At 52.3% G+C, this 23,871-nt stretch overlaps 5 protein-coding genes across 5 annotated transcripts; 2 read left to right on the forward strand and 3 right to left on the reverse strand.

The window, feature by feature from the left end:
• Nucleotides 1–6,021: 6,021 nt before the first annotated feature.
• On the reverse strand, nt 6,022–8,493 carry LOC128275029 (uncharacterized). Its single transcript, XM_053013402.1, has 2 exons — nt 8,413–8,493; nt 6,022–8,343 (listed from the first exon to the last, which is right to left on the reverse strand). The coding sequence occupies exons 1-2, from the start codon at nt 8,491–8,493 to the stop codon at nt 6,022–6,024; spliced, it is 2,403 nt and encodes an 800-aa protein (XP_052869362.1).
• Nucleotides 8,494–10,358: 1,865 nt separating this feature from the next.
• Nucleotides 10,359–14,595, forward strand: LOC128275035 (tetratricopeptide repeat protein 37). The gene is made up of 7 exons (XM_053013408.1): nt 10,359–10,473; nt 10,548–10,946; nt 11,008–12,330; nt 12,395–12,579; nt 12,663–13,916; nt 13,983–14,157; nt 14,239–14,595. Exons 1-7 carry the CDS (start codon nt 10,384–10,386, stop codon nt 14,593–14,595), a joined length of 3,783 nt encoding a protein of 1,260 aa, XP_052869368.1. The 5' UTR covers nt 10,359–10,383.
• A 178-nt stretch (nt 14,596–14,773) lies between these two features.
• LOC128275039 (probable RNA methyltransferase CG1239) lies at nt 14,774–15,840 on the reverse strand. Its single transcript, XM_053013412.1, has 2 exons — nt 15,736–15,840; nt 14,774–15,668 (listed from the first exon to the last, which is right to left on the reverse strand). Exons 1-2 carry the CDS (start codon nt 15,838–15,840, stop codon nt 14,820–14,822), a joined length of 954 nt encoding a protein of 317 aa, XP_052869372.1. The 3' UTR covers nt 14,774–14,819.
• Nucleotides 15,841–16,073: 233 nt separating this feature from the next.
• LOC128274152 (lysosomal aspartic protease) lies at nt 16,074–17,916 on the reverse strand. The gene is made up of 3 exons (XM_053012259.1): nt 17,761–17,916; nt 17,251–17,380; nt 16,074–17,173 (listed from the first exon to the last, which is right to left on the reverse strand). Exons 1-3 carry the CDS (start codon nt 17,835–17,837, stop codon nt 16,205–16,207), a joined length of 1,176 nt encoding a protein of 391 aa, XP_052868219.1. The 5' UTR covers nt 17,838–17,916; the 3' UTR covers nt 16,074–16,204.
• A 1,567-nt stretch (nt 17,917–19,483) lies between these two features.
• On the forward strand, nt 19,484–23,813 carry LOC128274151 (A-kinase anchor protein 17A). The gene is made up of 6 exons (XM_053012258.1): nt 19,484–19,678; nt 19,748–20,208; nt 20,430–20,687; nt 20,913–21,120; nt 21,187–22,666; nt 22,715–23,813. Exons 1-6 carry the CDS (start codon nt 19,484–19,486, stop codon nt 23,791–23,793), a joined length of 3,681 nt encoding a protein of 1,226 aa, XP_052868218.1. The 3' UTR covers nt 23,794–23,813.
• Nucleotides 23,814–23,871: the final 58 nt, after the last annotated feature.

Raw genomic sequence — 23,871 nt, forward strand, 5'->3', positions numbered from 1 at the left:
CACGAACTATCGGCCCCCCGCAGGCCCTCACCGTGAAGAGGAGGCGAAGCGTATAGGCCTCTTGAGCACGTATTCACACACCTCGGCGGGACCATGCGACCATGCGCGAACGCACACACTTCTCTCTTCCTGCTTTCGCGGCAGCGGCGTTTGCCTTCTCAACTTGTCGCACTATCGCATCGCCCTGACCGCTCTTCGGTGGTTGTGCTTGGATGTCTCGGGCACAACCTTATTCCTGCTGATGCCGCTGCTCCCGTTTTTCGCGGTGGCTGTTGATGATACAAGATATGCTTTTAATCCCATCCTGAAATTATCCCGATAATTGAAGTGAAATAAAGACCGCAAGGCGCGAACCCACAGGACCGTATCCTCTTCGTTCCGTGTAACGCGCTTCGCACGCACACACGCACACACTGACGCACGTTCAGCGAGAGCGCGGTCACCGACACCTTGCGTCCGTCGTTACACTCTTCCCATCGCGCGCTTCGCCCGTTGGCTTCCCGCCGGAGACCCGAGACCGGTCGCAACGTGTGTTTCTAAACCTTTTCCCGATTGAAAATGGCTACTAGGATTGTAGCGTGCGAGCACACACACACACACACACACACACATCTTTAATGGGCACACTTTGGCTTCGACACATCCGAGCAACCCATCCGATTAAAGTGGACCACCGTGCTTAGCCGCTGCTGATAAACGCGAAAGGGTGATAGAATTGAAAATGGCCGCACGGAAACACACAGATCGGCTGCACGGAGAAAAAGGTACGTAACACACATTTCCAAGGTCCCTATGGTGTGCATTTATCACTGGAAATGATCCTAGTTGTACTTTTTGCATTTTCCCGGGTTCTTATCTTCACGGGGACGCGCGACGACCATCTGTACAATTGGCTTTTGCTTTCGATCTCGATTCCATTCGCACACACAAATAAAATAATAACAATAAATTACACTGCCATGTGCATAGAGCCCTATCTCCCTCCCGCTCTCCCTCCCTCTCAGACACTCTGCACGCGACATACACGCACACACGCACGCACTCTCCCTTCGCTAGGAATAGCATTCCATTTTTTTACCTTCCCAAGAAATGCGGAAACCCAAAGCTGCTGATGGGGTTTTTATTTAACCAGAGAAACGTGCCCTCGGCATCATCGTCATCGGAGCCCTTGGCATGATGATGCCTCACGGGCCGCTATCGCACACATACATACACCGACACTTTGGTATAGCCGTTGTTCCACGGCAAAGCGCTGTTAGGATTGAACATTTCACGACGAATCACGAGTGCTCCGTTTCGTTGCTACGGTGGCGACGATGGCGGGCGGCGGCGGTTCGACGGCCTCCGGCATAAAACCGCAAACAGTGGTGCTGGCGACGGCGGCGGCGAAACCAACCACCTCCGTCCGCAGCACACCGTTACATACACACATGCGTGAGGCGTGGTTGGGCTCACCTCTCTCACGCGATGCTTCTCATTTCTCACACTCACCACGGCGAGCGGCGAACGAATGAATGCGTTTTTCTCTTCTTCCTTCACACACACTCGCGGCCACTTCAAGTTTTTCGAATCCAATTTTCACACTTTTCCGCCAGCTTTTGGCACACGAAACGTACACCTGCGTCCGGCGGCGGTGTTCCGCCAGCGATGGTCGATCGATTCAGCGGCGGGCGGAAGAATTTTCAGGCCCAAAAACCCGTGTACGTTGGCCGTCCGACCGCACGAACCACCATTCGCCACTCAAAAAAAACCAAACTCACGATATGTTCCGATGTGTCTGGCGTGTCACGGAATTGACAGTGTTTCTCAGCGTTCCCGGGCTCAGCGCGCAAGTTTTTTTTTCACTATGAGAAAAAGGTGGTCGACGGCCATAAAAAAAGATAGGCTTTTAGTTATATTTTCCTAAAATAGTTTCAAATGTTGCAAACAATTTTCAAATGTTGTAATGTAAAATATAACGTATAATGCAATGTTTAAATATAATGTAAATTATTCTATTAATATAATGTGCAAAATATCGACTCTGACTCAAAATGAATCTCCTCTTCTTCAAAATAAAATACTATTCTTTTCATTCTTTATTTCAATTGTTTTATTTTAGTGTTATTATTATTTGTATGTTTGTCCAAAACTCCTTTTTCGAACCTCGAACCCGTCTCTGTTTTTCTTTTTCAGCCCGATCAAGAAAGTTGTAGTCTTTTCGGTATTGCACGCAACTTCGAACGGGAGACTCGCATACGAGATGGAACACGCGATACAATATCAACCCCACTCTAGGCTTATGTGGTGAAAGGGGCCCTCTTGAAAATTCATACTATGGATATTACTATTTTTGTGTTGGTTTCTTGTGCCGACATTTTGAATTGTCTACAAGATTGAGTGACTTCGGAGCTACCCTTCAATTACAGTTTATAAACTGCCCGTGAGTTCCTGTGATGACGAAATTAGACCGAGCTGTCAAAAGGGTAGAAACGGAACCGAAAATGTCAAAACGCACCGCAGAATAGTAAACAAACTACACGCGGACGAATTTATAAAATCTCTGAACAGAAAATATACGATTGCAGTCAAAATGAAAGCTGCGGCATTAATCAAGAAAGAGATTGGTGTTGAGTAAGTCGGTGTTCAAAATGATAAAACGGTGTGATAGCGCATTATTTTCCAGAACCAAAATATGCCGATGGTGCCTGTCGAAGTGTGCAGCTTTGAAGCCCCTAGCGAACGACGAATCCGGACAATACAAGCTTCAACTACTCTTTGATTGTACCGGTTTTCAGGTAGGAAGATGGTTAAAACAGACATCTCAGCCTATTCCACAAGAAAGACTGTTGTATGAGAGTTGTACTTTTGTAGGCCAATGTATTACCTGGAGTTCCTTCGTATTTGTGCACGAAGTGTGATTCGCGTTTGGACAAGATGTATACGTTTCGCTGGCGATGCAACAAAAACATCGCATTGGTCAATAGATTTACCACAGCGAAGAACGAGACAGACATCCATAGCAAAGATGATCACTCTGCTGAACAAACGGTTGGCACAGCATTGTTAATCAAAACTGAAGCTACCTCACCGGATGCAGCGAACGATTTGCCCTTGTTTCAGAGGAGTTGTACAGCTCATCAAGTAAATGGGACAGATAAATGTTCTGGCAACCAAGCAGATGATTTATTCGAAGCTGAAGAAAACCCGATTGCATTCAAATTAGAACATGGCGATGTCGATGAACAGGACAACAGCCCAACAAATCCTTCAGGATTGATCTGCCAGGATCGAGAAGATACCTCTGCGACAACCAACACATGTGTTATTGATTCGGCATCAGAATCAATTCGAAACGGAATTGCTGCAATCGATGCCGGAAAACGCCTCAAAGTTGGCCAAAAACGTAAAAACGATCAAGAAAAAACGCTACATCGGTTGCGCTCGTATAACCTTCGGAGTCGTCAACAAGTTGACAATGGCAGAAATCGGAACACCCTCAGAAAAGGCCATCGCAATAAGGAAAATCATCCCTGCCCTTATTGTTCTGCAAATTATATTTATCCAAGCCTGCTGAGACGTCACATCCCCACTCACACTGGCGAAAAGCCTTATGTGTGTAACATCTGTAAAAAAGCGTTCCGTTCATCAGCCTCACTTTCAAATCATTCGAAAATTCACAGAAAGGACGAATACAAACAGTGTGCACATTGCCCTTCAAAATTTGCGCAGTCGTCATCGTTGAAGAATCACATTCGCATTCATACCGGTGAAAAGCCGTTTGTGTGTAGAATCTGCAAGAAAGCGTTCCATTCACGACAGGCACTATCATATCATTTGAAAATTCACAAGAAGAACCAATAACATTTGTTTGAACCTGTACAATAAAAGATAATTATTAATCTTTGATGGAACATGGGAAACGAGAGATAACGAAGACAACGTTGCGACAAGAGAAAAAGGAATTATAACGTTAAGTTTAACGGTGCAAGTTTAAGCTTATGTAGAGAATTACCTCATATTTACTCTTTTGTCTTAGATCGACGTCGCATGTTTGATTGTTTTTTTATCCCCTTGATTTCTCCGTTGCTTTTTAGGTAATAATAAAAACATGAAATCGATATAAATATTTAGTCAACATTTACACGAGTCTTTATTTAGTGATCACTCAAACTTTCCTATTCACAATCCGTTGTCACAAAACTACGCCGTGCAAAATTTCAGTCGGTTTTGTTTAGTAGTTTTGGAGAAAATGCGGTACAGACGGACAGACAAACATTTATTTTTATATATATAGAAGAAGAAGATAGACTTTTCGCATTTTGTTCTCATAGACCTAGAGATTTCGGTACTGGCCACCAAAGGGCACCGTGATCTCGTTGTTTTGAAGTTCTAATTTCTCGTTACGATTCTTTTTTCAAGTCGACCATGAAGCGGACCGATTGGATGCGTTACAAGACCTGCAAGCTCGGAAGGGTACCGAACCGCGAACGGATGTAATATCAAACAGTTAAATTTAACGAACACATGTAAGAGGACACGATTTTTTTATTTTCCATTGGGCCAGTTATGGTCGGAATATACGCCCGAACGCCCGAAGGCATTCCACCTGCCGAGGGGCATTACACTTACAACTCCGTCGCATCGCGTTCTGCTCCTGCTCGCCGGCTGGACAAGTTTCCCAAGTTTCTGGGGTTTGCTTTGGTGTTTCAATGTTTTTCGTGGAAACTACTTTCGGTCCGTATTGCCGCAAACCATGAGTGGGTATCAAAATTTCTTTCATTCTTGCCGCCAACAACGTTAACTCCCAAAATGTTTGCAGTACCTTGAAGCGTATATTTTTATTTCATTCCTAAGCACAACTAATTGTCCGCGGAGGCACGGATGCATTTCGAGACCGCCGTTCAATATCGTTTGTTTTGTATCCATTCTGATGGCTGGTTCTCGCTTTCTGATATGCCGGGATTGGAAACGTACAGCAGCACGTACAATTGAAAATGATATGATATTCGTATTTGGGTATGGTTTGAACTTTCACTCGAGATTCTTGCATGGCACGGTCCGCTGACACGCGAGTTAATTGTAGCATTTTTCCTTCGCACATAAAGCTTCTATAATATAAACGTGTCTCCGGTTCTTTCTTATCCTAGCGCGCTTCCTGTTGCTTTAAAATTGCTCGTCGGTTTCTTTATCCGGTCGGTTCCTGAAAGTCCACCTCGCTGGTGGGTTGGTACAAATCACAGCAGCAAATACACGTAGCTTTATACTTTGTCCCTTTTCTTCGTTTTGTTCGGTAAGTTTCTTTGTAAAAGTGGTGGCCAAAACTTGCACCTGAGACTGCCACCGGGAGCTGAGCGAGTGAGCTAAAAACATTTCTCTATCGATATGATGTGAAATGCCTTTTTGTGCGCGTGCATTGAAGCTAACGTAAGTTATTTCCTACCTAATTTACGAGATTATGTTACAATCCTCTCGTTGAAACGCGCATAAAAGCCTACTATTGATTCAGTTTTCGACAATTCACAGCACGCAAGCCCCGTTCTATCTCTCTTTCTCTCGCAGAAGCACCTTTTGAATCATTATGAAGTTGTTATCGTATTTAAACTTATTTTTTAAAAGCAAATGAAACAATGTTCGAGCACCATATATGGCCCGTATTTTTTTTTTGCTACAGTAACTTTCATGGACGTTCCACGATCGTCAGTTTTACGTGCAAAGGCAACGGAAAGCTATGGTAAGCTTCTGCGGTGTGTCCACCGCTTAACATACTGATTAATTTTTTTTCTCAAGAGATTACGGAGTATTAATTAATAATAATGTGTAACGAATGTGAGAGCAAACTTTAGGCCCTAACTAATTCATTGGAGCAAGGCAAAAAACCGCAGCAAGAAACAGCGTTTAAAAAGTAGTTACGTAACAGTTGAGCAATTTGCGAATATCTGAATCTATTCCGTCTCCTGGCCACCTCCTCCGGAAGATAAATATCGGTGAGATCGGTTTCTTAATGCTGTACAAAAAACAACAAAACTGGCCGGAATCCTATCATAAGTTACCGGAATTGTGCCGCTGTAGCACACTGTTGATCTTCATTCTCAGCGGCGACAAATCGAGCTTCCCGAACCGCGGCAACGATCCAAACCGTTTGCCGGCGGACTTGGTCGCTTCTGCGGAACCCACCTGCAGTCGGTCCGTTTCATCGGGTTTCGATTTTGCACACTTTTTCGGCGAGCACGTGCGGGCAACGGTGGCATACTTTTGATAGAGCTTGGGTGACGTTTCGGTGGATTGGCCACCAGCATCCCGGTCAGCCGTTTCGCCCAGCATTTTGCGAAAACAGTGCCGACGGCTTTCAGCAGTGGCCTTTGGTGTGCGGAATGTTGCCTGGACGCGATCCCGCATATCGACCGTAGCCTCGACCACCGACCGTTGGGCGGATTTTACCGCTCTCGGAAGAGTAGTGACCACCGGGGGTGTCGTGGTTCCACGAACAGGTGAGGATTCTTCGAGCGAGCAGACCGTGCCTTTGCGGGACGGAGTGCGCTCATCATTCGGGTAGTAAGAAGCGATCTTATCGTCTATCGAGCTTCGCTGTTTGCCACTGCCGGGTCCCTCGAGGCTGGTCGTGGTATGGTCACTGGCACTGCTGACGCCGCTGCTACTACTGCCACTGCTGCTGCTGCTGCTACTGCTGCTGGTAGAACTGGAGCGGATCGGCTCGGGAAGCTTTCCGGCTCCGCTCATGATCATGTAGATCGATTCGGAACCCTCCGAGTTCCCGTTGGAAACTGCGTAAGGTTGTTTCTTCGTGCCATCGCGCAATATGATTTCATCTAGCTTCTGACGATTAAATCCGGTTCCCGGTGGTCCCATTTCAAGGTAACCTGCCGTATCGTCCTTAACAGAAGCCACCGTTGCCTGTTTCGGCGCTTCAGTGTCGTTCCGGTCCGCCACAGTGCAACCAGCACCTGCCAGGTTCACCGTTGAGGAGTTGGCCGATCGGTTGAAACTGTCGAAAATGCGCTCGGAAAGATTTAACCGACGCCAGTCCGCCCGCGGATCCAGCTCACCGGGCTCTGGCTGCTGCTCCCCACGGCCACTATCGGGCTCCGCCGTGGCACCGGTCGATTGACTCGAAAGATGGATGTACTCCGATGAGGCAAAGTCCTCCTCGATGTAATCGATGTCAAGGGGATGCTGGGGATAGAACTCGGACGTGCAGGATCCATTTCCGTCGGAAAGATTGTCGCACGAAACGTTACCGGCAGCGTCTGCAGAGACGGCATCGCCGCATCCGTCGCTAAGATCGCCAATGTTTAGGCGGCTCAAATCGGGACTTGAAAAACTGTTGCGCTTAGCTTCCGTCAACCGGAACCGACACACCTTACTCCGGTGTACTACCGCCGCCGTCGCCGCCGAGGGGGATTTGTCGTGCCTCTCCTTGGTGGCACCTTTCTTTGCAACCGAGCCGGTCGAAGCCTGCGAATCACCGCTGGTGGTCCGTTTGCGGCCAAACACCGAGTCGAGACGTAACCAGTGACGCTTTTTCTTCAGATAATCCACTTCCGGCGTGCGGAACGGCCCACGATCTGCGCCAAAGTCTTCGTTGGTGTTTAAACGTTGGCGCGGCGGTAACGGTGGTGGTGTGCATTCCTGTTCCCCGCCGCCGCCGTTGCCGCCTTCGCCCGGGATTGGACGCATTTCTTCGTAGATGCCGGAAGCGATCGACACACGCGACAACCGTGAAGCCACGTTGGTCAACAAATCGTCACGAATTTCCTCGTAAATACCCGACACACCGGAAACGCGACGGGAACAGCTCGAGGCGACGCTGGTGTTGTCGGAGGGCCCACTGGCGCCTCCCTTCTCCACCGTTGGAACCATCGGAAGTGGTCCGAGAATGTCTTGTAAATCGGCCATATTTTCCGTGGCATCGAGATTCTGATAAATTCCCAGATCGTCCCACGGGGCGACACACGACGGAGCGAGTGCCCGCGGGTCTAGTGGTTTCAGCTCCTGTCGGATCTCGTGTGCCGGCGTACGGCTGGCCCGTCGAAGCTGCATCATCTCCTGCCGGTAGAGCTCCAGGTTGCGGATCGACTTTTTCATCCAGCGCAGGTGCCGTTCGCACAACAGTTGCGTTTCGAGCGCAAAGTACGCACAGCACCGTTTGCGATTGTTTTTCCAGAACAGCCCGTACGAGTGTTGCTTCGTGCGTGACGTCGCCATCTGCACGGTCATCCCGGGAACGTTGATGCGCACGATTAGATCCGTCGTTCGGTCGGTCGGAGACGAGAAGAACGAAATGCGCATATAGCACGGAAAGCACTTGACCGCTTCCACGCGCACGTAGTATTGGGACCAAGACTGCAAAATAAAAACCATTGAAACAATAGACTTCACAACAATAGGCGAAAGAAAAGGTTGTCCGTTTACCTTCATATGGGAAAAGTCTAGCTTTCGCTCCCGGATGTCCAACTTGACGTCCATCAGCATACTGATCGTGTTCTCCTCCATGGTCACGCGCGCTCTTCACGTTCTGGGGCTCACGATTGCGTTTTGTGGCCGAACACGCACTATTCCTCACTGGCAACTGGAATTGGACACAGAGCGCAAAAGATCACCAATTACTGCGCTGCCCTGCGCTGTCTTCTAGAGTGGCACAATATGTGGTACCCGCGAACCCGCGAATAATGCGCTCACGGTTGACGACCTTCGAAAAAGTCAATAAATTCCCTCTCTAGTTCGATCGCCACGCTCGGGTGGCCTAGTCACTCTGGTTAGCACTTTTTATCATCTCGCGCGCGGCCGTGCTGCAACTTCAAGGCTCAAGACCTTCGATTAATTCTAAAACGACTCGCGATCGCACCTCGATCTACAGGTATCGGCGCGTATTGGTCCCCAGCAGCGTAACGGACGGGCGATAGACGAACTCTGGCACGTCGTCTCGCTGATCTTCACGTGCGGCCGTTCGACGTTCCTGTGGTGCTTGCGTCATTTCCAACGGTTTTGAGGTACATTTTGTCGCTGAGTTTTTTTTTGCCGCTCACAACAGACGGATCGTTGAAACTCGTTGTTGTCGTCGCGCACGTCCAGCAAGCACCCTCCCTCGCTGAGCAAGCTCATAAATGTTGGCTATTTGTTCGAACATGACGAACCCGCGGCGCGCACCCGCCCGGGCGGAGGAGGTGTGTGGGAAATTTCTGCTGCGTAACGACGAACGAGACGAGGTGTGCCAAAATAAGAATGACTCTACAAGTTCTACTCTACACCGAAACACAATCGTGTCATTGGGAATTTCGGTGGGGAATTTACGATAACCTAATCTTTTGCTCCTTCGCGTACCATGATCACTGGTGGCCAGAGCGGCAGATGAAGTAGATTAACCGAAAACAACGAGTCACTCACCGATGGGCGACATTCTTCGGTAATAAATGAATAAAAGTTTACTCCAAATGCGTTTGAAAGTAGCCTTTTAGGTTCGCGCCACACTGATTGCGCCGACATTGGTCCATTTTTTCGTTCGAATTCTTACCACAAATAGTTACCTAGAACAGAAGCGGGCTTTAGGGATCCTTTCCGACGGTCTGTGGACTGTTGCACTTTTGCCTTTGCCGGGCAGTGCTATTGGCAGCTTCCAACAAGTACCATGACCGGATGAATCAGTCTTCAATCTGCACACAGCTTGATCCGATCACTATTCTGGCAACGTGTGCTGAACGCACATTTGCATGCACCGCCACACCGCCACACTGGTATGGCACCAGGACATCCCCAGTCCTGTCTGGCGGCCGCCGGAACCAAACACCACACCGAAACTGTCCGAAGGACGTACAAAATGGAGGGCAGTGAAAAAGAAGAAAACGGTACACAAATCGGCACACACGGCTGCGGCAGAAAAGGGGCGTGCGAAAAGAAGAGCGGGAGATGCGAAACGAAAACTGAAAAAGGCTCCACCGGGAATAACCCGTGCACCGAGCACCGAACTTCCGATTTGAACTGTTTACCACACCCGCGCCCGCGTTCCGGAATGGGGAGATATGTTTTGTTTTTTCAAGTGCGCGTGCCCGGGAGTGCATCCGTGCGTGCGTGCGTGTGCGTACCAGCGAAAATGCGTCCGCCGTTGCGGTTGTGTGCGAAGATGTCAACAAGCCGAACTGACAGCTGCGAACGCGAATCGGTATCAAAGTAGCCTTCTTCGAATGGTTTTTGGGATTTCTTTAGGCGGCGACCATTATTCATCACGTATTTTTAACTCAAGTGCTTGCCGGTGATTTGAAGGTGATCAATTGTGCCCCTTTTCCCGTCCCACGGGTCGGTTTGTTTTTGTTTTATCATCTTGGATGCTGTGCATTGGGTCGAGTGTAACTGAAAGTGTTTTGCGCCTCTGCTTCTGCTGCTTTGAGAATGTCTTCGAAGGAAGCGAAAGCCTCCCTGAAGGAGGCCCGCGAAGCGGTCAGGAATAAAAAGTTCTCCGAAGCCATCAAATTGTGCAACGTAAGTGCCGCCGCCGCCGCCGCAACGTCATTCCGTGAGCCTGCCGCGCTTACCAAGATTGCTTAATATTGTAGAAGGTACTGAAGGAGCAACCGGATTGCTACATGGCCTTACTGCTGCTCGGGGCCGCGTATCAAGAAAGCGACAAAAAGGAAGCAGCCGGCTACCTGAAGCGTGCAGTGGCCGCTACCGGTGAACCGATCGTGGCCCTGCAGGGCCTATCGAACTGTGCCGACGATACGGAGCTGCCGGGCGTGTGTGAGCAGTTGCTGTCCCTGACGCCGGACAAGTACCCAGATTTGCACGGGAAACTGTATGCTGCAGCGGCTAGGAGTGGATCCCTCGGGCCGGTGTTGAGAATTCTTGAAAAAGAGCTCGATCAAAACGACACCGATCGCCAACGATCGGCGTACGAGTATCTGGGAAAACTAGTGGCGCAAAATGCCGACTTGGAGCAGTCGGAAGGCGAACTGGTAGGAACTTCCTGCTTCCTTTCACCGCAGAACCCTTTCATCGAACCCTTCTTTTTGGCAGGTTCGTCGTGTGCTGGAGAACGAAATCGGTAACAATCAGGACCTCTATCAGCGCGATAAGTTCCTTCGCCTGCTGGAGCTGTTGCGTCGCGATCGCAAGTTCGATCGGCTCTCGTCGGTAGCCGCGGCAATGCACGAGCGGTTTCCGAACGATATCTTTCCGCTAGAGTGGATTTGCAAGATGTACATCGAACGGATCGTGCCCGAAGGGCGGCTTGCGGAACTGTTGCCGCATCCGTTGGAGGTTTACGTGGACCGTGCGCTGATCATCGCCCCGAACTGTGCCGCTGCGCTGCTTGCAAAAGGGCGGCTTCATTTCGCTGCCGGTCGCCTTCTGGAAGCGGAGCGGGCTCTGAAGCGGGCGATCCAGCTGCAACCCCTGTGGGGACCATGTATGGCGCTGCTGGCGGAGATCTACTTTCGGCAGAAGGCGTACGGACTGGCGGAAAGTCTGTATCGTGACATGAAGCTCACCAATCGCAACTACGCCATCAGCCTGCTGGATGACTCCGGAAGCGAGGACAAACTACGCGAAGCGGATGCATGTTTTGCGACACTCGCTACCGAGGGCGATCGGTCCGAGGAGTTGCTGTTTCATTGGTGCAAAGCACAGCTTCTGCTGGGCAATGTACCGGAGGCCGACGGAAAGCTCACGGAACTCGAGGCGATCGAAGGTGTTGCAAGCGATCGCATCGACTACCTTCGAGCACTGAGAGCGAAAAGGGAAGGAAATCTGCCGGAAGCGATTCGATTGTTGTCCCCGCACGAAACCAGCAGCAATTGTCAGCTGGAGCTTTCAACGGTGCTCGGTGAAGTGAAGGGTCGCGAAGAGGAGAGCTTCTTTGCGGCGCTAAAGGCCACCAAGCTCGATCCCAACAATGGTGAGTGCTTCTATCGGCTCGCGAAGCTCTACCTGCAGCGGGGCGACCGGCTGCGGGCTCGCAAGTGCCTGGAGAAAAGTGTCCATCTCAGTCCGACCGCACGCAACGCGGTGATACTGCTGAGCGGGCTGTACCGGGGTGAGGGCGAGTGGGACGCCAATGCAGCCCTCCTGTCGACCACGTTCGCCGTATGTTCGGGTGCGGCCTGGGCTCAGCTGCAGCTCGGCCTGCACCATCTCGGGCGGCAGAAGTACGACGACGCGATCGGAGCGTTCCGCACGGTACTACGGTACGATGTGAACTCGGAGACCGCTTGGGAAGGTCTGGCCGATGCGTACCTTGGCCGTGGATCGTACACTTCCGCCATGAAAGTGTTCGAGAAGATCACCGAACGTGATCCCCACAATCCTTACCCGCTGCTGCAACTGGCCAACATCAAAAACGTAATGTTCCCCTCAAGGAGCGGACGGAGAATTTCTAATCCCACTCGTACGCTTTTCTTTGCAGTCACTGAAGCTACACAAAGAAGGGCTGTCTCTGTTTGAGCAGCTCCTGGCCGAGCACGGCGACTACTTCCCCGCCATCAAAGGCATTGCCGACTCACACATGGGACTTTGCTTTTACCGCCAAAGTCAAAGGTTGATCGGACGAAGTCGTGACCATGCGCAGGCTTGCGTGGACTATTTAACAAAGTAAGTGCCAAGCGGTGCTAAGAAGCCGGCGTGCCGGAGTTGTTGTTGGCCACATTTAACGATCCATATGCCCCTATTTAAAGAGCCATCAAAGTGAAGCCATACTTTGGTTGCTTGTGGCACCAGCTGGCCAAGATTCTGGACACCGTCGCCGCGTTTCCGGTGACCCACTCGCACTTGCAGCTGGAAGGCGGACTAGCGGGACGCAACCAGCGTGAGAACGTGCTGCTGAGCGGCGAACAACTGTCCGAGCTGGCTGGCCGCTGTTACGGGCGCATCATGAAGCAGCACCCGACGAACGCCATCCTTTGGTACGAGCTGGCCGCCAACTATTTCCGCCGCGCATCACTGACCACGGCGGGCGAGTTGCGATTAAAGTTGCTTACGACGGCCCGCGAGCTAGCGAAACGATCGATCGAGCTGGACAGGGCACGGTGGCAAAACTGGAACCTGCTCGGCGTGATTTGTGCCACAAGCACCATCAACGATCGGGCCCTCGCACAGCACTGCTTCGTGGAAGCCATGACGATCGATCGAAAAACGGCGGCCTCCGCTTGGTCTAACCTTGCGGTGCTGTACCTGATCGGTGGCCAGGTTGGCCTGGCAAACAAAGCGTTCAGTCGGGCACAGCAGTGCGACACGACATTCTTAAACGCTTGGATCGGTCAAGCGACGATCGCGGAATCGGTTGGTCAGCCGGACGAGGCAATGGATCTGTTCCGGCACTGCACCCAGCTCGGCTACCATCCGGAGTCTTCGGTCGGGTATGCGCACTGGGTGTGCACGGTGATCTCCACCGATGACTACCAAACCAACGAGCGGTATCGGTTCGCGATCGACGATATGCACGCCCTGCCCGTTTCGCACGATGCCATCACGTGGCACTGCGCCGACCGTGCCGATCGGGCAACGGTTCCGGCGCTACGCTTTCTCGGCAACATCAGCAGCCGGTTGGGTCTGTGGCGGACGGCCACGGAAGGCTACCGACGGGCGCTGGAAGCCCTAGCCCTCGTTTCGCACCCGAATGCGTACGAGATCCGAGCGAAAGATGAAATTCTGTGCGATTTGGGCTACTGCCTTATGAAGCAGAAGCGCTACACGGAAGCTGTTCAGTGCTACGAAGATATCCGCGGTGAAGCGTTCTACCGGGCGTCGATCGGTCGAGCACAGGCTTACTTCCGAGCGGCACTGTATCAGGAATCGTACGCCGAGTACGAACAGGGACTCGGCAACCTCGCACACACCGACCTCGAGAAGGCGTACGTGCTGATTGCAATGTCCGCCATGGTGTACGCGTTCCAAGGGGAGGCCGATGCCAAAACCATCCTGTTCCAATGGTAACTTCTGACCGACTCTGGCTCTTTGTGCGATTGCTGCTGATCGCTCTTTTCGATTGTCCACAGTATAACGCTTCCGCAACCACCGATCGAGGCCCTGTTCTCGGCCTGCGCACTCGGCCTCCTGCACAACGACGGCGTACTGACGGAACTCGTGATCAGGGAGCTTCGTAAGCACGAGGACAATGCAACGCACGGCCACCACGTCGTGTACCTAGTATCGCAGTTCTACTGGCAAAATGTAATAGAATGGCCGTCGGGATTGAGGCGGGAACTGAAACTAATCGGTCTTTTCTCCCTCCCCCCCCCGTTCCCGCCACAGAAACTCAAGAGCAAGTGCCTGGCGTATCTGGTCTCGCAGGTGCACCGTCATCCGAACCGTTCGAAGCTGTGGCAAATCCTGTCGATCGCACTGCTTCAAAACTTCCGAACACCGGAGAAGAATCTGCTGCTGGCCAGCAGTGTGTCCCAGGCGGCTCTGACGCTTGATTTGGCCGACCGGAAGTCCAGAACGAGGGCGGACGACGCTGCCCGCTGGATGGCCGTCGCCAGTGAAGCAGTCCGCCCGGTGGACGAACGTAAGCGGCGCATTTTGGCCCAAAAAGCACTGCACCTTGATCCGACGAGCCGCGAGGCTTGGGGAGCGTTTTTAAGGGTCGTTAAAGTGGGCGCCAGTTGATCAGTGGACACCGACACCGACCGAAGGGACGAATTTGGCGTGCAATATTGCCAAACGGTAAAGGTCAATAAAATTGCATCACTTGATTAAGTTTTCGGCAACATAAAGGTAAACGTCATTGACGGCCCAGTCTGTGTAGTTCACTTTAGTTCATTTTATACGCAAAAAAAAAGTCGATTCTCCGGGCCACACATCCTTCCGTTACCTGTTTTGGGGGCGATTCCCTACGTAGCACGCTTGGTGTAGATCTGAATCGGTCGCTGGAAACCTTTGGACGAACCGTGTCCGGCGGTCAGGGGGATGTCTGTGCAAGACGCGAAGCCCACCTCATCGCCGAGCAGGTACTGCTGGAACATGGACGGTAGAAGCTTGATACGGGGGTAGTTGCTAGCGATGGTTTCGGTGAGTTTTTTCCGCCGCTTGTAGCTACTCCAAGGTTGCGCCTCTAGGACCAGCAAACCACCGGGATGTAGCTGTCGGTGCATACGCTGGAAGGCCAACCGCAGTCCAGCGTCTCCGAAGTTTAGCTGCATCCACTTCGTCACCGAAAGGCACAGTATCACATCGAATGCGGGTCTTTCGGCCTCGAGCAGAGCCGGATCCTCGTATATGTAGTTCGCCCGCAGAAACTCCACCTGCCGGGTGTTTAATGGATACCGCTTCTCGCCACTTCCCGGCAGCTTCACTCCGTTCATGAGTGCCATTTTCCAGTGCCTACGAGCGGCCGAAATTAGTGCACCGTCGATGTCGAGCCCAACGATGGACGCTGGTTCACAGGTGACCGCCAGTTGCACCGTCAGGGCGCCATTGTTGCATCCGACGTCGAGAATGCGCTTGCCGCAAAACAGCTCACGACGCTGCACGAACGCATCCAGCCGCGGGTCTTCGGCGGGCGATGCATTGTAGTTCCGGTAGCCATAGTAACGATCGTAGTTGCCATAGGGAAACACTTTCTTAGGTCGTTTGGCGGCTTGCTGCTGGTCTAGTGGTGGGTTGGGCTCTGTGGTCGATTTTCGTTTACCCAATACTTTACATTCTTCGATGGTCGGTGGTTTCTGCAGAGTGACGCTTTGCTAACAGGAGCAAAACAAGAATATGAATCAATGCTGCGGCGGGAGTCTTAGCGGATATAGTACTCACAATAATCGTATCGTTTTCCGGATGATGCTCGTTCGTGTTATTCGGCTCCTGTGTTGCAGCAACCAGCTCCAAAATGGGTTTCGGCGTGGTACACTGTGGCGCCATTTAGCGAATTTATTTTCTACCTTTCGACGAATTTACACATTTATATTCGCTGCGGCGAAAACGCTGCGCGGATTTCATCGAATTCAAGGTCGCAGCCGGCAAAACAATTTTTGACAGCTCGAGCAAACTGCTCGAATTCGATCAACGGAGCGCAAAAAGTAACTTTTGTGAATTATTCGAGCAGTTCGATAGCACGACCGGTTAGAATATTAAATACGCAGTCCAAAGGCGTGAAACTGGTGTGTTCAAACTTTATTTGGTAATCTTTTTATTTTTCACAAGCGGTTCTATAGAAACCACAACAATCCCAATGCCTCACAAACACTACCAACCCGAAACGAAAGGTCGATTGGCCTTGTTACCTTTAGATAGCGGTTGCGAAACCCACTCGATCGTTACCCATATCGAACTCTGTGTAGTACTTGCCAATAAAAACATCACCCAGAATCCACAACGGGCCGTTCGGTGGCGGAATGTCGATGCCCATAAACCCGGACAGGCAGATCGACTTACCCATCTGGGTGATGCGCAGAATATAGTCGGCACCCTCGATAGTGAACGGTTTGCCACCAAGCGTGAACGTAATCTTCGGTAGCGTCGGTATCAACGAGCAGTCCACCATGTACTCCCCGTTCATTATGGGAGTTCCACCAATCGCTTTGTTGATAGCCGTAACCTCCGCCAGCGGGCCTGCGATCAGGCTAGTGCCGGTATCGGCGATCGCTTCGCAGCCATTGTTACAGAACTCGCTATCACCCACTGTTACCGAGTCCATCTTGAACTGCCAGTAAGTCTTACGATCGACCGGCAGATAGGTAAAGTCGCCCGTATAGTGGCTAGAATCGGAACCACCAAAGATGATCTCGCCGCCCTCGGCTGCCGCCGGATCGCGGTTCAGGTAGAACGAGAAAACGGGCACGTCGATCTTGTTCTGATTGAACATGTTGTAAAACACGGGCGTAACACCCCCGACGGAGATCGATTTGTATGCCAATCCGAGGATTCCGTCGAACTTGGCCGCCACAAACACGAGCCCCGGCTCCTGGATGGCTTCGGCGAACGTTTGCTTCTCGATGGCCACATCACCCACGGTCACGGTATCGCTGGACAGGTATCCGGACAGACTGCCCGTGCCATACTGGATGTGAAACGCGGTGCCGTTCTTCTCGAATGTGGACGATTTCTTAGCGTCATATTTGTTATGCATAAGACAAGCGATATTTGTAAAAGAGCATTGCTTCGACGGAACCCACAGGTTCGATGAGCCGGTATCGAAGACCACCTTGAAGCTTTGCGGTGGCGTACCGATCGAGATGGCTCCGAAGTATTGTGCCTGAAAATGTCCACAAACCAAAGTACATCGTCTCGTCCCATGTCGGTGCGGTAAAGGAGCGCTGTTTTCCCACTTACATCGAGATAGTTGGACAGTGGCTCCGGGACGGGACCGCTCGTATCGCCGTACTTCAGACGGAGCTGCTTAATTTCGGTCCCGACACTACGAAAACGTTCTCTAGCCGATGTTCCCTTATGCAGCGGCACTCTATAGCAAGGAGGGAAAAAAAACAAAAAACAATGTAAAACATTTGTAAATGTTTAAAGTCAATAAAAACATATGCTATCAATTGGTTCAACCTTTTGATGCACCCCAAACCGTAGCGAGCAGCCGCCGGAGCTAGCAAGTAATCTCGCGCAAATGATAGTGATTTATCAATAAAAAAAAACCCTAAACGGCGTAACACAAGCCCGCGATGAGTCAGAAGTTGGGTCGTTGTGGTAAACATTCGATCGTGCGATTCTTTGTTTCATCTTTCCTAGGTCCACCATGGTTCATCAACCGACCCGGTGATAATTGGATTGCATCGATCGTTTCACGACAGGGGAACGTTTGCTGCCCAAAAAGCGAAATTGTCAATCACTTACCTCACGAAATCCGCAGCAACAGCGATGGCGAACGCTAGCAGGATGATGGCGGCGGTGGCCGCTGGCTTCTGAGCCATTTTGTTCAGCAACTTTAAGCTTACACACAAGTACACACTTTGCTGACGCTGCGATTAAATCCCCGCCGGTTTTGTGTCCACCTTTACAGAGAAAGTTGGTGAAAAACTAAGAAGGTTAGGAACGTAGAGACTACGAGCAAATTGCTGATTCATAGTCAGCAAGATACGCAACCAAAAATACTTGGCATTTGCGCCGTGCGCAGCAATGCCCGAATCGCTTTTCATTCCATTTTACAGCCCATCTAGATGATGGCAATTTATAATGAGTTAAAAAACTGCATAATGGATGTGCCCCGCGACCCACTCTATGAGTTCTGAAACAATGGACTTACCTTTTCCGTTCTATCCTGCTGAAACGCCAGCACCAGAATGTTCACAAACGGAACGCAAGCTCGCGTCGAAAAGGGCCAGAAAATGCATTCGATCAAAACAAGCAATCGTTCGAGCAGATCGAGCAGTAGTGCTCGATCTTTTGAACAGCCTGAAGTTGTGTGCAAGGGGAGATTCTCCATCTTCACAGGTTTATTGGCAACCGATTGTGTTGGAGCGAAAATGGCAAACGAACTAAAATGTATTTTTGTTGCATTGGATGTAAACGGTCGAACGAGGCAAATAGAAAAGGAGCGGTTCCGGAAGGCGTTACTAGGCGTTACTGGACGATTTCGATCAATCTGGCAACACTGCGTGCTCGAATGTCAAACTTGGTCGCCTACCCGTGCGCGTGTGCGTGAGATGGCAAAATCTGGTCAAGCTGGCCGTAATTTTCAGCGTTTGGCTCTTCGAATGTGGCGATACAGATAATTTATGCTGCAAAAAGCTAGAAAAGTGCACCTCTATTGTCCGATCTCAGAGGCCACCGTGTGCACGCCAGCAGATTAGATATTGGAAGAAGCAAACGTTCCGATTGGCGCACGGAGGAAGCCGCATTGGTCACAGTGTGTGGTGGTCATCCGCTGCTGTGAAGTGTGTTACGACGCCCGAGCGAAGAGAAAAAAAGTGAATTTGCGAATGGCGAAAGCAACGAAAAGGTGGTTTCGATAGAAGCAAATCGATGCAAATAATCCACTTCCGCTAAAAAAGCAGCAGAACGCTGACGATTGGCCGAGATCGTCCCGGCGCAGGAGCGAAGTGACCGAGCTTGGATTTTCCCCCTGTCACCACGGTGCTGTGGTGTCTTTTTCCAGGGCTTACTTACGCTCCCAAGGAAAGGGTGGCTGCGGCACCACGTCGACGGTTCCGTCGGCATCTTCGGCTGCTGCACACACACGGTGCCTAGTAACCCTCTGGTCCGCTAACTTTGATTCTTCTTTCTTCTTTCTATATTCGCGCGCTCACGAAAAATAAAAATTATTGAAATATGAATCAAATTGAACTTCCAAAATGATACTCAACGAATGGTGCAACGTTGGTGAAACCGCCGTGGTGATATTGTGAACCGATCCGATAAAAACGCAACCGCCGCCAAAATATTGTATTTTTAATTGTTTCTCCCTTTTGTGCTCCGCTGTGAATGTGTGTGTGTGTGTTGTGCGTGTTGGATTGGTGATTCCGGAACACGGTCGCCGGTCGCCGTCACCTTCGCCATTCACTGTATTGTGGGAATGCAAAATTGCTAAATAAACGAAAAACAAAAACCATTTGCAAACATGATACAGACAATACAGGATGTCAACGATTGCGTGCCGCTGTACCTGCCGCACAGCTTGTACCTCAAGCCGCTGGCCAAGTTCAACATATCGGTCGCCTTGCCCGCCTCGATCACGGGCAAGACGATCTCGAACTTTGACGTGATGGAAAAGATGCGTCAGATGATTCTGCCGGACAAGTTCTCGCTGCTGAAGGTAGGTCCCTGCCCTGCTGCTCGAGGCCGGCCAGGTGGTCATTAAAAACGTATTTGTCGCCCCGCGCAGGTTTCCAAAAGCACGGTAGGCTTCATACGGTTCGAAGGAGAGCTGGAGGATCGCGGCAAGCTGAAGGCGGTTCTGGCGCGACTCGATGGGCGCCCGCTCCGGTTGGCCGGGTTCGACGATGCGGTCAAGGTGCGAGCATCGGAAGCGAAGGACGATTTCCCGACCCGTCACGATTGGGACTCGTTTTTCCGCGATGCCCGCAACATGGACGAGATGAAGGCGGGCGAGCGACCCGATACGATCCATTTCAGTAACCTCCCGATCAAGTGGTTCTGCCCGCGGCACACCGAAAACGATGACAGCGCAAAGCCGAGCGAAAGCATTTTCAAGCGGATCTTCGAAAAGTTTGGCGAGGTGCGCGCGGTCGACATACCGATCTGCGATCCGTACCGGTCGCAGATGAAGGCGCACATGTCCGGTATGAAGAAGTTTAGCTTCGACCAGGAGATGTACTTCGAAGGGTATGTGTCCCAGTGGCCGTCCCGTGGTGGGTCGCCTCGTGGTAGAGAAGGATCGACAGCCACACGGAAAGGGGGAAAGAGAGATAACGACAATCGGTGGTTCGGATGTTTCGGAGTGGCACGAGAAAATTTCGGTAGTTCCCATTGTTTTTGCTATGTAGTTCTCTTCTTTTCTTTTGCTCCTTTCTGTCGCCGTTTTGTTTCCGCGCGGCCACGCACAGGTACGTCCAGTTTGCCGAGTACGTGGGCTTCGTCAAGACGATGGACGAGTTCCGGGCGATGAAGCTGGTGCGGAAGGAGGGCGAGCGCAATCTGGCCGTCACGATCGCGGTGGAGTTCGATCGGACCAAACACCTGAGCGATGCGTCGATGAAGAAGCGACAGGTCGTGCGCGACCGATTGATCGCGGCCGAGCGCGAAAAGGAGGAGCTGGAGAAGCAACGGGTGGCCGCGGAGGAAGCCCGCAAAGAGCTGGAAAGGTTTGGCACCGTTTTCTTCGCCCTTAGTTCGATGGACAGATTATGTTTTTTTTACAGGAATACTTCTTAGACGTGTATTTTTTATGCTTAGTTTCCGTTCTATTTGAATACTTGACTCACGGGGCTGGGACTACTTGGCCCAAGCTCGGTAGCTCGGTGGGTTTTGCCTATCCCATAATCACATCTTCATTCCCTTTCCATGCGCCTCTTTCGCATACGCCACAGAAAACGCGCGGAAGAGAAGCGACAGGCCGAAATCGAGCAGCAGTTGCAGCGCGAGCAAAAACGCAAGGAGAAACACCTGCAGAAGCTGCGCCAGAAGGAATCGGACGAGATCAGCCTGAAGATCCGGTTGGAGGAGAAGAAACTGCTCGAGGCGCAGCGCAAACTGGAGAGTATCCGCCTGCTGGACGCACTTTTTGAGCGTATGAAGGTTTGTGTTGCCCAAAGCGGTCTGATGCTTCTTTATTACTGATCGCACTCCCTTTCGTTTCGGCAGATGAAACAATCGATGGAGAAGGGCAAACAGAAGAGTATTGTGTCGAGCGACGGTGAAGGGCCGGATAATGTGAGCATATCGTCCGACCAGGGCCGCCAGCGGAAGGCCAACAAGCTGAAGGTGGCCCAGGAGAAGGAGCTGGAACGAATGCGGCTGCGGTTGAAGCAAGCTAAAGACGGTAGCGTCCTGAAGCAGGTGCTCAGCTCGGGCACCGGTCTCAAAGTGGCCCCGTCCCGTTCGCCGAGCATCAACACGATCAGCTCGGACGATGGCATCCTGAGCGATACGCCGCGGAAAGCGAAAAAGAAACGCAAATCGCAACCATCGTCCGGCTCGTCCGGTTCTTCGTCCGACTCACCGGAGGACGAAGCGGCAGAGAAGGACGACAAGAGCGGCAAGCGTGAAGAGGGACCGCCGAATCAACAGCAGCCGATGCCGCCGCAGTACGGTGGTCAGCCTACGATGGGCTACGATCGTGCGGCCGCCATTGGTTATGGTCCGCCGCATCCTTCGCTACATCCAGCGTACTCGGCGGCCGCCATGTACGGTGGCATGGATTGGACCGGTGGCATGAGCTATCCGTACGGGGCAACGTACGATCCGTACTACGCGCAGTACTACAGTTCGCTGGCGTATCGTGGCGCCTTCCGGACGGCCACCCGGGGGCCACGCTATGCGCGCGGTGGACCGGGCAGTGTCGGTGGTGGATCGCGAGGTGGCCGTGGTAGCTACCGTGGCCGCGGTGGATACGAAGGGTACGGTTCGCGTGGCGGCCGTGGGGCGCTCGATGATTACGATGGGTACGAGCACCACCACTCCCGAAGCCGATCGTATTCACGCTCATCTCGATCGAGGTCCCGTTCGCGTTCTCGCCACCGCCGTAGATCGAGCCGGAGTCGCAGCCGTCACCGACGGTCACGGTCCAGAAGTAGCCGCAGCCGTAGCCGAAGAAGCCGCAGTCGCCACCGGTCACGATCCCGCTCGGGCTCCAGTCGATCACGCTCGAGGCGCAGTTCCCGGTCGCGATCATCTCGATCCTCGCGGAGCCCGCATGAGCGTAGTAAACGTTCGCGGACCGGTGGCTCCGCCGGCAGCGGTTCCGGAGCCGAGGAACGGGCAAAGAATCGGATGGCCGTGCAGATGTCGAAGCCGACGTCGAAAAATTTGGTGTCCACCATACGTGGAGCCACTCGGTCGCGGTCTCACTCACGATCGCGCAGCAACTACAAGCACCGTTCTTCGCGTCGCCATCGTTCACCGCGCGGCAAGCGCGACGACACGGAGACTGCATCGATCAAGGCGGTCAATGAGCCTTCGGTGGAAGAGCCGGGATCAGGGCCCGGGATCGGGACGGGGGGCAACCAATCGGTCGGACCGATTGGTCCCAGATCGCCACCCGAACCGCCGACCAGCGGAGCGGTTTCACCACTTCCACCAGAGGAGCACAACGGAGGTGTACCGGCCGTTGGCAGCATGATGGGCCCCAGCGGCCCCATGATGGGCCCTAGCGGCGGCGGCGTCGTCGAAGACGATGAGGAGCTCCCGGTGGTGTCGGAATCGTTTAAAAAGCATCGCATCATACTGCGCACCGATCAGCTGGTGAAGAGTACGAAGGAGATCGAGGAGGAAGTGCGGGGTCGGTTGATACGCCAGCAGCAGGAACGCAACAAGGAGCAGGAACAGCGCGAGAAGAGAGCACGCCACCGGCGTAAGGAACGCCATGACGAAGAAGAGGATGACAGCGACGACGATAATGAGGATGATGAAGACGAGGAGGACGACGTCGACGAAGAGAAGGAGCCTGAAGTGCGGAAGCGCAGTAGGATGGAGAAGATGAAACCACGATCGCGCAACCATCACGCGACGCGGCCACCGTCGCCACCTTCTTCACCCCATGGAAACGGCCCGAAGTTGAAGGAAGAGCAGCAGCAGCAGATTGGCGTCGAAAGCCAGGTTCTGCGCCGTCGAAAGGAAGTTCCGGTGCAGATTGAGCAGCGCAAACAGCAACGGCGAGGTGAACGATCTAACGGAAACGATCGTCGACAATCGTCCACCTCAGAATCGTCCTCTTCGTCGTCGTCGTCGGCTGACTCGGAGGATTCCAGCAGTAGTGCTAGCAGCGAAAATGATGACAGCCGCCGGCACCGTAACCACCATCAGCAGCAGCAGCAGCAACAGCAGCAGCGCCGTGTGTCGTCGCCTCCGGCTAGGGCGCTAAATAGACGGTCCCGCGTGGAGGACACGCTTTCGTCACGGGATCGCAAACGGGTGGTGGACAAGGTAGAGCCAGAGCCAGAGGTCACCAAGCCGACCAAACGCCATCCGCGAGTGATGGCACCGGCCAAGAGTCGAGGCCGATCGAGAGAGCCGCCACAGCAGCAGCAGCAGGTTCGTGCGAGGGACGATGAGAACCGTCGTCGGGGCCGTCGCTCTCCTTCTAGCAAACGAAGCCATGCCAGGCAGAGCAGCGGAAGCCGTGAGGCGCACCGGAAATCGTCTCATTCTCGAGCGACCGCGGGCAGTGGCGATGAATCGATGGCGAGACGCCGTGTTCCCGCCGTCAGCAGCAGCAGCTCCAGACACGCTGGCTACAGCAGACGATCGTAGTGCGACGATTGGAGTGCGTAGTCTGCTCGTGCGTGTCGTGCGTGCGTGTGTATAAATCTCAAGCTTCATGTCTCGATC

This window comes from Anopheles cruzii, chromosome 3 (assembly GCF_943734635.1).
Source record: "Anopheles cruzii chromosome 3, idAnoCruzAS_RS32_06, whole genome shotgun sequence".
In the NCBI taxonomy this organism is placed as follows: Eukaryota; Metazoa; Arthropoda; class Insecta; order Diptera; family Culicidae; genus Anopheles; species Anopheles cruzii.